This window comes from Channa argus, chromosome 15 (genome assembly GCF_033026475.1).
Source record: "Channa argus isolate prfri chromosome 15, Channa argus male v1.0, whole genome shotgun sequence".
Lineage (NCBI taxonomy): Eukaryota > Metazoa > Chordata > Actinopteri > Anabantiformes > Channidae > Channa > Channa argus.
This window is the reverse complement of record NC_090211.1, coordinates 17,145,550-17,159,613: the sequence shown is the minus strand read 5'-3', so window position 1 is coordinate 17,159,613 and position 14,064 is coordinate 17,145,550. Positions and strand designations below refer to the sequence as shown.

Genomic DNA, 14,064 nt, shown 5'->3' with positions numbered 1-14,064 from the left:
CCACATTTATATCTGATTTGAAAATGTTGTGTGTTCACATGTGCTTCTGTTTCCCATTAGCGATCATACAATACTGAATGAAACAAGGCATCACACAATGTATTGATGCAGAACATTTCTGTCCTGCTGACTGGTTTTGCACTTTGGTAGAGACTCAGACATCACATCTCAAGATAATAATAATAATGATAATAATTTATAATCTTATAAAAAATGTGTTTATGTGAGGTGATGTATCTTAATGAGGAGGAGGAGTCAATGCAAATCTCTGATTCTTCAATCTCTACATATGTGTTGCAGAGTGATGAACAGGGTCTAGATCACTGACAGACACACTGTAGACTGGAAAGAGAAAACTGGTTTAAAAATGATCAGACACATTTATTTATGTGTTTTTCTCATCCTGTCATTGAACTGGGCTGGTAAGAACAATTCTTTCTTTCTTCTTTCAAATATTATAATATATAGACAATAATACTGCATAACAGTAGATAATGAGCTTTTCCAATTTCTGCAGATGTTGATGGTCAAACAATGACTGAGTCTGAACCAGTGGTTAAAAGACCTGGAGAATCCCACAGACTGACCTGCACATATTCAGGGTTCAGTAGTGATCCCTGGTTAAATTGGATCAGACAGGCTGCTGGAAAAGGACTCGAGTGGCTCGCTAACTTATATCCTAGCAGCAGCAACATCTACTATTCTAACTCAGTTAAAGGCCGGTTCACCATCTCCAGAGACAACAGCAGGAAGCAGGTGTATCTGCAGATGAACAGTCTGAAAACTGAAGATTCTGCTGCTTATTATTGTGCCAGCGACTCACAGTGACACAGGAGGTTGAAACGCTTTACAAAAACTCAGCACATCAGAGCAGGTGAAAAATATTTTTTTCTGCAGCTGATATATAATAATCCTGACTGCAATATAAAATATTATACTGATGTAAGTGTATATGTGTAACTGTACATTAAAAAAAACAAATTAAATAAAATTTATTTTTCTTTATTAATTGTCAAAAAAAAATTCCACATGTGAAAATACCTGTTCCTAACACACTTCACTGATGAACTTCATTTTCAGTGATGTGTACAAACATTGGCAGGTACAGATACTATGTTTAGTTAACATCTAAAATGATTTAAAAATGATTCAATGGAATAAATTAAGAAGTAATAAAAGTATATATTTAAAATCCACATGAAAAACACCTTTTGAGAATATAACTTTGAAGCCATGAATAAACACTTCATGAAAAGTTTTGACTGGAAGAGTAATGTTATTCCCCTACATGTTTCTGTGACTTGAAGCTGAGTAAAACATTCAGCATTTGTGAGATCATCATTAAACAGTGTAGAAACTAAGATTAGTGCATCAAGTGCTGCTGGGGAGAATAAATAATTAGCATATATAAATAGAGAAATGTGGAACAATTTGAAAAACATCAATTCTTGAAAAAATGCCCATAGACACTTAGTATTTAAGGAGAAGGAGCCGATGCAAATATAATATGTGCTGCAGATTGAAACAAAAGGATTAAATCACTGACCAACCCACTGGTGACTGGACAGAGACAACAAGTTTTTACAGTTTTCAGACCTGAATATTCATTTAGCAACTGGGCAGGTAAGAACAATTAGAGACTATCTGGATAAATACAAATAAATAAAATAAATTGTGACTGTGTTTCAGTACTTCACACCTGCGTCCACTACAGGTGTGAAGTGTGAACAGTTGACACAGCCAGACTCTGTGACTGTGCAGCCAGGTCAATGTCTGTCCATCACCTGTCAGGTCTCTTATTCTGTGAGCAGCTACTGGACAGCTTAGATCAGACAACCTGCAGGGAAAGAACTGGAGTGGATTGGATATTCATGTGCTGGATGCACCCCAGTGTACAAAGATTCACTTAAGAACAAGTTCAGTATTGATTTTGTCTCTTCCAGTAAGACAGTGACTCTAAATGGACAGAATGTGCAGCCTGAAGACTCTGCTGTGTATTACTGTGCCAGACAGTCACAGTAACAAAAACCCCTCAGTGTGTGAACACTTGTTACATGAAGCCACCAGAGGAGGAGCCTCAGACCATGAATGAGTTCAAAGATGAGCTCACAGTTACAGTCAAAGTTGTATGTTTTTCTCATCATATAAACTGACTGAAATAATTCTCAGCAATAACTTGTTTTGAATAGTTGAACCCACATTTCATCACCTTTGTAAAATGATGATGAAACTAGTTAAATAGCAGAGATGTAGTGACAAATATTCTCATTTCAAGTACAACATTAGCCCCTTTTCTCCCTGCAGCTATAAGACTTAACAATCTGAGCTCCCAGTGAACCAGTACTCACTATAATACACATGGATTGTAAAACTGTGCAATAATATGAACTCAAGTGCAATTGTCTGATGATCGTATACTGTACCTATTTGTATTTGTATTTTATTTTTATTTATAGAGATTTTCTTTTTAAATTTAATTCTTTCTTACTGCATAAAAACGTTTACCTCACATTTGCATATGTTGCTGCTGTAACATGAAAATTTCTGTTGGACAACTTTAAAGGATTTGAAGTTATCTTATCTTATCTTATCTTATCTTATCTTATCTTATCTTATCTTATCTTATCTTATCTTATCTTGTGTGTTGCCTTACATGGAAGTAAAATCTGTGTGTGTGTGTGTGTGTGTGTGTGTGTGTGTGTGTGTGTTTACTTGTATGGTCAAAGGTGTCAGAACAATAACTAAGTTTTATGTTATGGGTTTGAAGACATTTTAGAAAAGTGACAACATCTCACACTATTTCAGACTCTGTTGTGGTGTTTTTGACTTGTTTGTTGTTGCTTCTCTAAAAGCTTTTAGTAAAATTTATTATTGTTGATAAACACCTGATATAAATTAATAACATTACAGCTGAAAAGCAAAATGCTGAAACTATGTTTAATAATACAATATGTATTGATAATTATTTAATAATTTTCCAGTGATGTTTATTTGTCATAGAAAGGGAGGAGCTGATGCAAAACTCTAGTCTCTTCCATCTCTACATATGTGTTTGTAGTGTGAGGACATGGGACTCCATCACTGACAGAGACACACACTGGACAAAGACAAATGACTTTAACAATGATCAATCACTGTTTATTTGTTGTTTTTCTCATCTTGTCCACTAACTGGTCAGGTAAGAACAAGAACTGCTTTTTATGACAAACCTCCTGTTATTAACACAATAATGTTATATTTCAATAGTTAATTAGTTATTTCTGTAGGTACTGATTGTCAAACAATGACTGAGTCTGAACCAGTGGTTAAAAGACCTGGAGAATCCCACAGACTGACCTGCACATATTCAGGGTTCAGTAGTGATCCCGATGCTGCTTGGATCAGACAGGCTGCTGGAAAAGGACTCGAGTGGGTTGCTACTGTTTTCTCAGACAGTAGCGGCAAATACTACTCTAACTCAGTCAAAGGCCGGTTCACCATCTCCAGATACAACAGCAGAAAGCAGGTGTATCTGCAGATGAACAGTCTGACAACTGAAGATTCTGCTGTTTATTATTGTGCCAGAGACTCACAGTGACACAGGAGGTTGAAACACTGTACAAAAACTCAGCACATCAGACAAAGTAAAAAATCCTGCTGCTTGCAACTAACACAAAGAGAAATTAACTAATTTAACATTCGTATGAAACTAGGAGGAACATAAACTCTATTAAAATTTCTTCTTCTTCTTATTATTATAGTAAGTTTTCTTCAAAATGTGATCCACACTGTAACCATTCAATACTTTATCAAATACAGTGAAAATATTTTTGCTTGAATTTTAACAAACATTTTGTGAGGCATAAATAAAATCCTAAACTTCAGGGATTTAATTTAAATAATTAAAACATTTTCAGATATCAAAACAAATACTCTTTCTAGGATTAAAGCATAGTGAAAGAAATAGGGTCAGATCAGCGCTAAAAATATAATAATTGTAATACAACATTGTTTCTGATTTCTGATTGATGGCAAAATTCAGATTGTTGTTACCTATCTGAGCAAATTTAAAAAACTGAGATGCATAAAGTCTCAAGGATACAGAATCTCACAATACTTTTCATACCATTAGGTTGAGGGAATAAGATTCTTTCTTCTGCATTGAGAATTAAATATGCCACATTTATATCTGATTTGAAAATGTTGTGTGTTCACATGTGCTTCTGTTTCCCATTAGCGATCATACAATACTGAATGAACCAAGGCATCACACAATGTATTGATGCAGAACATTTCTGTCCTGCTGACTGGTTTTGTACTTTGTGACTCAGACTCAGAGACTCAGACATCACATCTCAAGATAATAATAATAATGATAATAATTTATAATCTTATAAAAAATGTGTTTATGTGAGGTGATGTATCTTAATGAGGAGGAGGAGTCAATGCAAATCTCTGATTCTTCCATCTCTACATATGTGTTGCAAAGTGATGAACAGGGTCTAAATCACTGACAGACACACTGTAGACTGGGCAGAGAAAACTAGTTTAAAAATGATCAGACACATTTATTTATGTGTTTTTCTCATCCTGTCATTGAACTGGGCTGGTAAGAACAATTCTTTATTTCTCTTTTCAAATATTATTATATATAGACAATAATACTGGATAACAGTAGATAATGAGCTTTTACAATTTCTGCAGGTGTTGATGGTCAAACACTGACTGAATCTGAACCAGTGGTTAAAAGACCTGGAGAATCCCACAGACTGACCTGCACATATTCAGGGTTCAGTAGTGATCACTGGATTCACTGGATCAGACAGGCTGCTGGAAAAGGACTGGAGTGGGTTGCTGTTATCAGTTATGATGGTGGCAGCACTTATTATTCTAACTCAGTCAAAGGCCGGTTCACCAGCTCCAGACACAACATCAGACAGCAGGTGTATCTGCAGATGAACAGTCTGACAACTGAAGATTCTGCTGTTTATTATTGTGCCAGAGAGACACACAGTGACACAGGAGGTTGAGAAGCTGTACAAAAACTCAGCACATCAGACAAAGTAAAAGTCACTGCTGTTTGCATCTGACACTAAGAAAAATTAACTAGTTTAACATCATAAATACACTCAGAGAAACATAAACTTATAACCATAACAGTATTTATCGCTATTAATATTATTGTAGGTTTTCTTCAAAATGTGAACGAGACTGTAACCATTCAATACTTTACTCATATTATTTTTTTATTTGAATTGTGACAAACACTTTGTGAGGAAACAATAAAATCCTAAACTTCAGGCAATTAATTTAAATAATTAAAACATTTTCAGATATGAAAACAAATTCTCCCTCTAGGATTAAAGCTATGAGGAAAGTCAGTCTCTTGCTCTATACAACATGAGAGTCCTTCAAATCTTCTGCTGTATCAACACTTTCTAACTAAACTTCTAATGCAACCTGTATTTAATCCTCACTTCCAGTCGGTTTAAATGTTCTGCTTTGTTTAAAGTTTTGTAGAGATGCACTAACTTTTAATTCAATTTTATTGAAACATAATCATTACATACTCAATATGCAGCCCATGAAAATGGCCGGATACAATATTATAATGAATAGAAATAAGGGGATAGTAAATGTTAATGATCATAAATACTAAACTGGTCATTTTAATTAGCGTAGAAGATAAAAGCTAATTTTAATTTAATTTTTTAAAGAATCAATAACAAGGAGGTGGAGTTGATGCAAAGTTTAGTGTTTCCAGCTCTACATGTGTTTCACAGACAAACAGACATCACTGACAAACACACTGGTGACTGGACAGAGACAAGTGTATTACTGCTGCTGTGTATTACTGTGCCAGAGAGACACACTGGTTCAAGGAAGCAGAGAGGCTTTACAAAAACTCCTTAAATATGTTTTACATAAACCCTACAGGGGGCAGCAGAAAGTGCTGTATTAACTGGGGAACTACCAACCAAGAATGAAATAAAAACATGATTCACACATTGTAACAGGCTGCATTGAGGTTCTTTCTTAACACTTAAGGTTAAAAGTAGTTTAGTTTAATGATTTTGTACAGCAGATAATAAATATTAAGACTCTAATATTTGTTTATGTCCTTTGGACAAGCACCATTGATGCTGTGATCAGATGAGTGACAGCCACCTATAGTTTAAATTCACAGCACAGTCACTGTTTTTGTGCATTAGGCCTTTGAGGATGCAGCATTAAAGACTAAAGCCAGCGTAGATGGTTCAGTGTTAAAGGTAAAGTCTTCCAATACTGGGAGTTGAACCCAGAGTTCCTGGCTGAAAACCAGGAATCCTCACCACTAGACCATATGGGACAACAGGCAGGTCCTAAATGATAACTGGAAACCTGAACTAAAATTGTTTCATGAAGTCAGATTCTCTCTAAACTTAATCCCTTTAAAGTAATAAGGTGAATAGTCCCATTTGGCTCCTGTTCAGAGTTGATATGAGGAACTGTTAAAGTAACTCTGGACTCAAGTTGACACAAATCTTTCTTCTGTGATTGTCATGATAATGATGATAATTTGAAAGAAAAAGCTTCCTTCTAGTTTCACCAAACATGACATTTATGTCCAGTCTACTTGTTTCCTCCCTGTGAGGAGGAGTCAATGCAAAACTCTGATGTTTCCCACTTATCAGTCTGCAGAGAGTCTGACAGAGAGCAGTGGACACACAGTTTAACATGATGGACTTCAGGACAGGACTGCTGCTGTTAACCATCTGCTGGACAGGTGAAGATTTAATACTGATCCTTAAATGTCTTTAAAATGGTCATTTCAAACAACTGAATTATTTCCTTGTTTGTTTCTCTAACAGGTGTTGATGCTCAGACTCTGACTGAATCTGACTGAAAATCATCTTTATTTTAAGGATACAAATAATTTTTGGTAATGTTTTCTGCATGTGTCTCCAAACTTCAGAAAAATAATATATTCATTAGTAGGAAGTGTTTATTTCTCTGTGTAAATAAATGTAAATAAATATTTCTGGTCAGTTATTTAGTTTGTGCTTGTTTGTTGCTTTTAAATGACAGCAGCAAGATTTTATTATATTATTTTCAGATTGATTTTTCTTTATCACAAGTCAGTTTAAAATTGATACTGGCAGTGGCAATAACAGATATAGTCATTTCTCACTGTGGTGAATTTTAACTTAAAGTATTTTTCTATTTCTGCTAGTTTATACATGATAATTTACTGTGTATAATGTTAGTTTTTGAATTCTCTGCATAAAATAAATAATAATAACACACACACACACACACACACACACACACACAAACACACACACACACTGTTCTGCTATTTACATTTTAAGAGAAAATTTATATTTTAAGAACCATGTTTGAACAGAGCCACAGTTCATCTCCCCCAGAAAAAACCTAATAAACTTATTTCACAATTTGTGAATTACTGTTTATTGGTAATTCACACAGATATTTTTTCAGCTTTATTCCCTTTTAAACATATTGTTCTGCTTTATATTCTGCTTTATTGCAATTAAAATTACAACATCACTGACTAGGTTTGTTTTTCTCTATTTAAATATGATAATCACCTGTGAAATTAGCAGTGAAGAGCAGCCCTGACTGACACTTTGCAGATGACAGATGACTTGTGTGAAATAATTATTCTCCAATTTTCACCAAATCGTGACTAAAATCCTTTATGGAGTTGATGAGCCACAGCGATTAGACTTTGTGGAGCAGCTGTACAAAGCTTTGTAAGTCTGTGAGTCATTCACAATAAACCTGTAGAGGTCAGATAAAAATCTTTTCATTAATCCTTAATCACTGTAATCACAATACTACTGTACAAACATGAACTGCACCATTTCTGTATGAAGTGCTTTAGCTTTGTACTTTAAGTGAATAAACTTTTACTAAAGTAAAAGATTTGAAGTGCTACTTGAAGTGTTGGCCAATACCTGCACTTTTTCATGTGTACTGCACTTCTACCACCTCTGCCCACAGTGTATCACATTGATGCTGTGTTGCTGCAGACTGCACACAGCTCACATGCTGACCCTTGTCCTTTATAACAGGACCATCAGTCTTTTGGCTCATGTAGTGCTTGAATTCGACCAGTACGCAGCAGTATGTACTGTAGTAGTACTTGCACCGGGACTTATTCTTGCGTACCAACATTTCTCACTGGCTGCCACTACTGAGTTTGACTTGCCTCCTAAGATGTGCATTCACCAAATACAAAATAAAAAATAAAAGTAAAAAAAAAAACAGATCAATGATTTCTTTTAGAAATACAGTCTTCTGGCCATGTGGTGCAATTTCTGCTTCTAATTGGAAAAATCACTAAACATAAAAAATCATAACTACATTTACCATAATATTAACATGTGATTAAAAGGCGTGTGTTTATGTGAGGTGATGTATCTTAATGAGGAGGAGGAGTCAATGCAAATCTCTGATTCTTCCATCTCTACATATGTGTTGCAGAGTGATGAACAGGGTCTAGATCACTGACAGACACACTGTCAACTGGAAAGAGAAAAGTGGTTTAAAAATGATCACATTTATTTGGGTGTTTTTCTCATCGTGTCATTGAACTGGGCTGGTAAGAACAATTCTTTCTGTCTTCTTTATAATATTATAATATATGGACAATAATACTGCATAACAGTAGATAATGAGCTTTTACAATTTCTGCAGGTGTTGATGGTCAAACACTGACTGAGTCTGAACCAGTGGTTAAAAGACCTGGAGAATCCCACAAACTGACCTGCACATATTCAGGGTTCAGTAGTGATCCCTATATGAACTGGATCAGACAGGCTGCTGGAAAAGGACTGGAGTGGCTCGCTTACATAAATCCTAGCAGTGGGAACGCTTATTCTAACTCTATCAAAGGCCGGTTCACCATCTCCAGAGACAACAGCAGAGAGCAGGTGTATCTGCAGATGAACAGTCTGACAACTGAAGATTCTGCTGTTTATTATTGTGCCAGAGAGACACACAGTGACACAGGAGGTTGAAACACTGTACAAAAACTCAGTGTTTTCTACACGTCACATTCAACACTACGTGAGGTGGAGCTGGTTTAGTAATTGCAGGAGCTCCCTCATAGTGAGATAAGTTTGTTTGCTGTGCAGAAAATGCTAAAAGGTAATTTAGTGTATGCCCCAAGAAAATAATGCCCAAGTATAAAATATAAACAAGCTGCTTTGTGCTACATGGATAATGTGAATGTTTTAACTCTATATTGTTTGGTCAAAGTTAAGGGACATAAAGTGACGCTCACCACTGAACAATCTGTCTGCTTTATTTCCTCTACAGTTACAGCCTCTGACTCCAGTGTTTGCTTCCTCTTTTTTTTTCTTTTGCCGTTTTCCTTTCTGATGTTTAGCATCTGTTGGCCATCTAACTGTCGAAGTAATCATTTACAATATTTTATATAATGTGAATTCAATCAGACTCACTTAAATTCACCAGGGTTCAAAAAAACAAAATCAAATATAAATGTAGTTTTGAATAAAAATGCTAGCTGAGACTTTTTAAGGGTGAACTTGAGGTTGTGTCTGGTTCAGCTTCAGAGCTGAGATGTATGAACAGTTGTCACAGCTTCTGTGACCTCGAGTCAGGTCAACGTCTGACCATCACCTCTTTTTTGGCTTTTTATTTAATTTAATGATTTCAGACCGGGTCACATTTCAGTAATAAAAGAAAAAAAGAATTATAATTTAATTGATGTTTTCATTTATTCTGACTCTATAACTACTACATTAAATTATTTTGTTAATTGTTTTTAATCACTGAACTGTTCCAGTAATAGAGAATCTGCAAAATACAAACTGCTGAAAAAGAAAACGCTCCCTGAGAAGTGTTTCTATTATACCTTAGACACAATCACCATAAAAAAGTCACAGTGACACAATCAGATGTCCTGCCTGTAGTCCAGTCCTTTCACCAATAAACAACATTTGCACATCATAAAACAAAAAGTCCAGCAACAAAGGCTCAGGACTGTTGAGCAGCTAGAATTCTGCATAAGACAAGAATGGGGCAACATTCGTCTCCTAAAACTCCAGCAACCGGTTTCCTCACTTCCCAGACGTTTACAGACAGTTGTTAAAAGAAGATGTAAACATCACCGTGTTCCACCTGTTTTTGAGATGTGATGTTGCCATTAAATTCAAAATGAGCTAATGTTTTCCATGAAATGTAAATATATCTCAGTTTCAACATCTGATATATTGTTTATGTTCTATTGTGAATAAAACATGGTTTGATGAGATTTGCAAATCATTGAGTTGTTTTTATTTACGTTTTAGACATTTTCCCCAATTTTTTAATACTGGGAATTTTAAAATGTTACAGCTGAGTAAGTAATGAAATTAAAATATAATTTTGAAACACAAATGAGACAAACACTGGTGGTTTATTCTATGCAAACTCAGTGAGCTGCCTTGTTCCTCAGCTATAGAAATTTCACAGCACACAGTCAGAGGAGTTCACTGCACATCAGTTTCACCATTAAACATGTTTCCTGTTGCTGTGCTGCTGCTGTTGGCAGCTGCTTCATGTGAGTCTCTCTGTATTTAGAATAGTCAAAAGTTATTTTGCAGTAGATATTTTGTCTTATTTTTCTGTGAACTTCTAACAGGTGTGAAGTGTGAACAGTTGACACAGCCAGAATCTGTGACTGTGCAGCCAGGTCAACGTCTGTCCATCACCTGCCAGGTCTCTTATTCTTTTGGCTACTGGACAGCTTGGATCAGACAACCTGCAGGAAAAGGACTGGAGTGGATTGGGATGAAGGATACTGGAGGCTCTTACTACAAAGATTCACTAAAGAACAAGTTCAGCATTGAATTAGAAACTTCCAGTAAGACAGTGACTCTAAATGGACAGAATGTGCAGCCTGAAGACTCTGCTGTGTATTACTGTGCCAGAGACTCACAGTAACACAACAATCAGTAGAGCTGAACAAAAACCCCTCAGTGTGTGAACACTTGTTACATGAAGCCACCAGAGCAGGAGCCTCAGACCATGAGCGATTTTAGGAGCAGTTCTCAGTTACAGCAAAGCGCGTTTTTAAAATAAAAAATGAAGTTACATAAATTGCTAAATCAGTAACAAGGTAATAAATTATAGAAATATAAAATAAAAATGACAGTGTATGTGTTACCATGTGAAAGAAAAATGTAGGTTTATCAAACATTACAAAACACTGATTTGGTTCAGTTAATAAAAATATTTAGTAAACAACTTCCACAATTTATGTGATTTGAATCTGCAGTTTTATCATATTATCATATTAATATAAAAAAACTACTTTTATTAGTCTCATTATATGAAGTATTCAGCTGAAAAAAGGTTGAAGTAACATGATGATATGTTTTTCCAGAAATATCTGAGATGTGTGTTTTTCATAGAGAGGGAGGAGTTGATGCAAAACTCTGGTCTCTTCCATCTCTACATATGTGTTTGTAGTGTGAGGACATGGGACTCCATCACTGACAGAGACACACACTGGACAAAGACAAATGACTTTAACAATGATCAATCACTGTTTATTTGTTGTTTTTCTCATCTTGTCCACTAACTGGTCAGGTAAGAACAATAACTGCTTTTTATGACAAACATCCTGTTATTAACACAATAATGTTTTTTCAGTAGTTAATTAGTTATTTTAATTTTTACAGGTACTGATGGTCAAACAATGACTGAGTCTGAACCAGTGGTTAAAAGACCTGGAGAATCCCACAGACTGACCTGCACATATTCAGGGTTCAGTAGTGATCCCTGGGTTGCTTGCATCAGACAGGCTGCTGGAAAAGGACTGGAGTGGGTTGCTACTGTTTTCACAGACGGTAGCGGCCAATACTACTCTAACTCAGTGAAAGGCCGGTTCACCATCTCCAGAGACAACAGCAGGAAGCAGGTGTATCTGCAGATGAACAGTCTGACAACTGAAGATTCTGCTGTTTATTATTGTACCACAGAGTCACAGTGACACAGGAGGTTGAAACACTGTACAAAAACTCAGCACATCAGACAAAGTAAAAGTTAATGCTGTTTGCATCTGACACTAAGAGAAATTAAGTGGTTTAACATTAATAATACACTCAGAGAAACATAACCCCTATTAACATTTATTATTGCTATTATTATTATTATTATTATTATTATTATTATTATTATTATTATTATTATTATTATTATTATTATTATTATTATTATTATTATAGGAGGTTTTCTTCAAAATGTGATCCACAGTGTAACTATTCAATACTTTAATCATATACAGTAAGAACATTTTTGCCTAAATTTTAACAAATATTTTGTGAGGCATAAATAAAATCCTAAACTTCAGGGAATTGATTTAAATAATAAAAAAAAATTCAGATATCAAAACAAATTCTCCCTCTAGGATTAAAGCTATGAGGAAAGTCAGTCTCTTGCTCTATACAACATGAGAGTCCTTCAAATCTTCTGCTGTATCAACACTTTCTAACTAAACTTCTAATGCAACCTGTATTTAATCCTCACTTCCAGTCGGTTTAAATGTTCTGCTTTGTTTAAAGTTTTGTAGAGATGTACTAACTTTTAATTTAATTTTATTGAATCATAATCATTACATACACAATATGCAGCCCATTAAAGTGGCTGGATACAAAATTATAATGAATAGAAATAAGGTGATAGTAAATGTTAATGAACATAAATACTAAACTGGTCATTTTAGTGTTTGTAGAAGATAAAAGCAAATTTTAATTTAATTTTTTAAAGAATCAATACCAAGCAGGTGGAGTTGATGCAAAGTTTAGTGTTTCCAGCTCTACATGTGTTTCACAGACAAACAGACATCACTGACAAACACACTGGTGACTGGACAGAGACAAGAAGATTTTATAATGATCAGACCTGAAGATTTAGTCGTTATTTCCATCCTGTTACTAACTCATGTGAGAACAATACAAGACTTTCTGTGTCTTCTGAGAAAAACAAGTCTCCATTACTGAAACTAATGCTACAAGTTCACTATATTTCATCTACAGGTGTGAAGTGTGAACAGTTGACACAGCCAGACTCTGTGACTGTGCAGCCAGGTCAACGTCTGTCCATCACCTGTCAGGTCTCTTATTCTCTTGGCTCCTGGACAGCTTGGATCAGACAACCTGCAGGGAAAAAACTGGAGTGGATTACATGAAGCCACCAGAGGAGGAGCCCTAAGACCACGAATGATTTTAGGATTAGTTCACTTGTTAAAGCATAGAAAGGTCACTCTTAAAAAATAACAAATTAAAAAATGTAATTAAAACATTTAAATCAATTTATATGACATTATTATGAAGAATTATACTGTTCTATTTTACATGAATCCAATCAGAAGTCTGCAATTTTTTTATGTTAATTATTCAAACTACAGCTGAAGATTCTGCTGTTTGATGTGCTCAGCACTTACAGTGACACAGGAGGTTGAAAAAATATGTGTATATAAATGTGTATATTGCTGTTTGTGCTTCACGCTTACGGATATTAAATGTTTCAACTCCATCAATACACTAAAATCATATTCCCAACTAAAACTGCTTTGTTTAGACGACCTTATGAGAAAACACGACAGAACAATAAACCCTGCATTTAAATAAAGATTAAAGAAATAAAATGATGGTGGATATAAAATTATGTCTGTCTCTCTGTGCTGCTCAGTAAGAGAACATGTTGCTGTTTTTAAGATGTTAAAAATCTGGTTGGGGTGAATCCTACATTCAGATCTGAATGTGTTTTCCTGTATGCAACTAGAAAGAACAACCAACTGTGGCGCAGCTGTACTGAAACATTCAAGAGCAACTTAGTAAACAAAAAGATTGTGAAATAATTCCTGTAGTAAAACAGCAAACAAGGACTATATTAATTTCCCATCCATAAACACACACCGTCAGGGGACCTGAAAAAAAAATATGACCGACCGCTTGTAACATGAAAGCACCAGAAGAGAAGCCCTCAGACTAATAATTCAAGATAACTGAGAGAAAATATACTGTATAGTACTGAATATATACTAATGAAATTGGATGTAATGGTAAT

At 35.1% G+C, this 14,064-nt stretch overlaps 1 gene segment (V, D, J or C); it reads left to right on the top strand.

Moving 5' to 3' along the window:
- The first annotated feature begins 10,509 nt into the window (after positions 1-10,509).
- Positions 10,510-10,935, top strand: LOC137100563 (immunoglobulin heavy variable 4-38-2-like). The segment is given in 2 exon segments: positions 10,510-10,552; positions 10,634-10,935. Coding segments are annotated over 2 exon segments (345 nt in total).
- Positions 10,936-14,064: the final 3,129 nt, after the last annotated feature.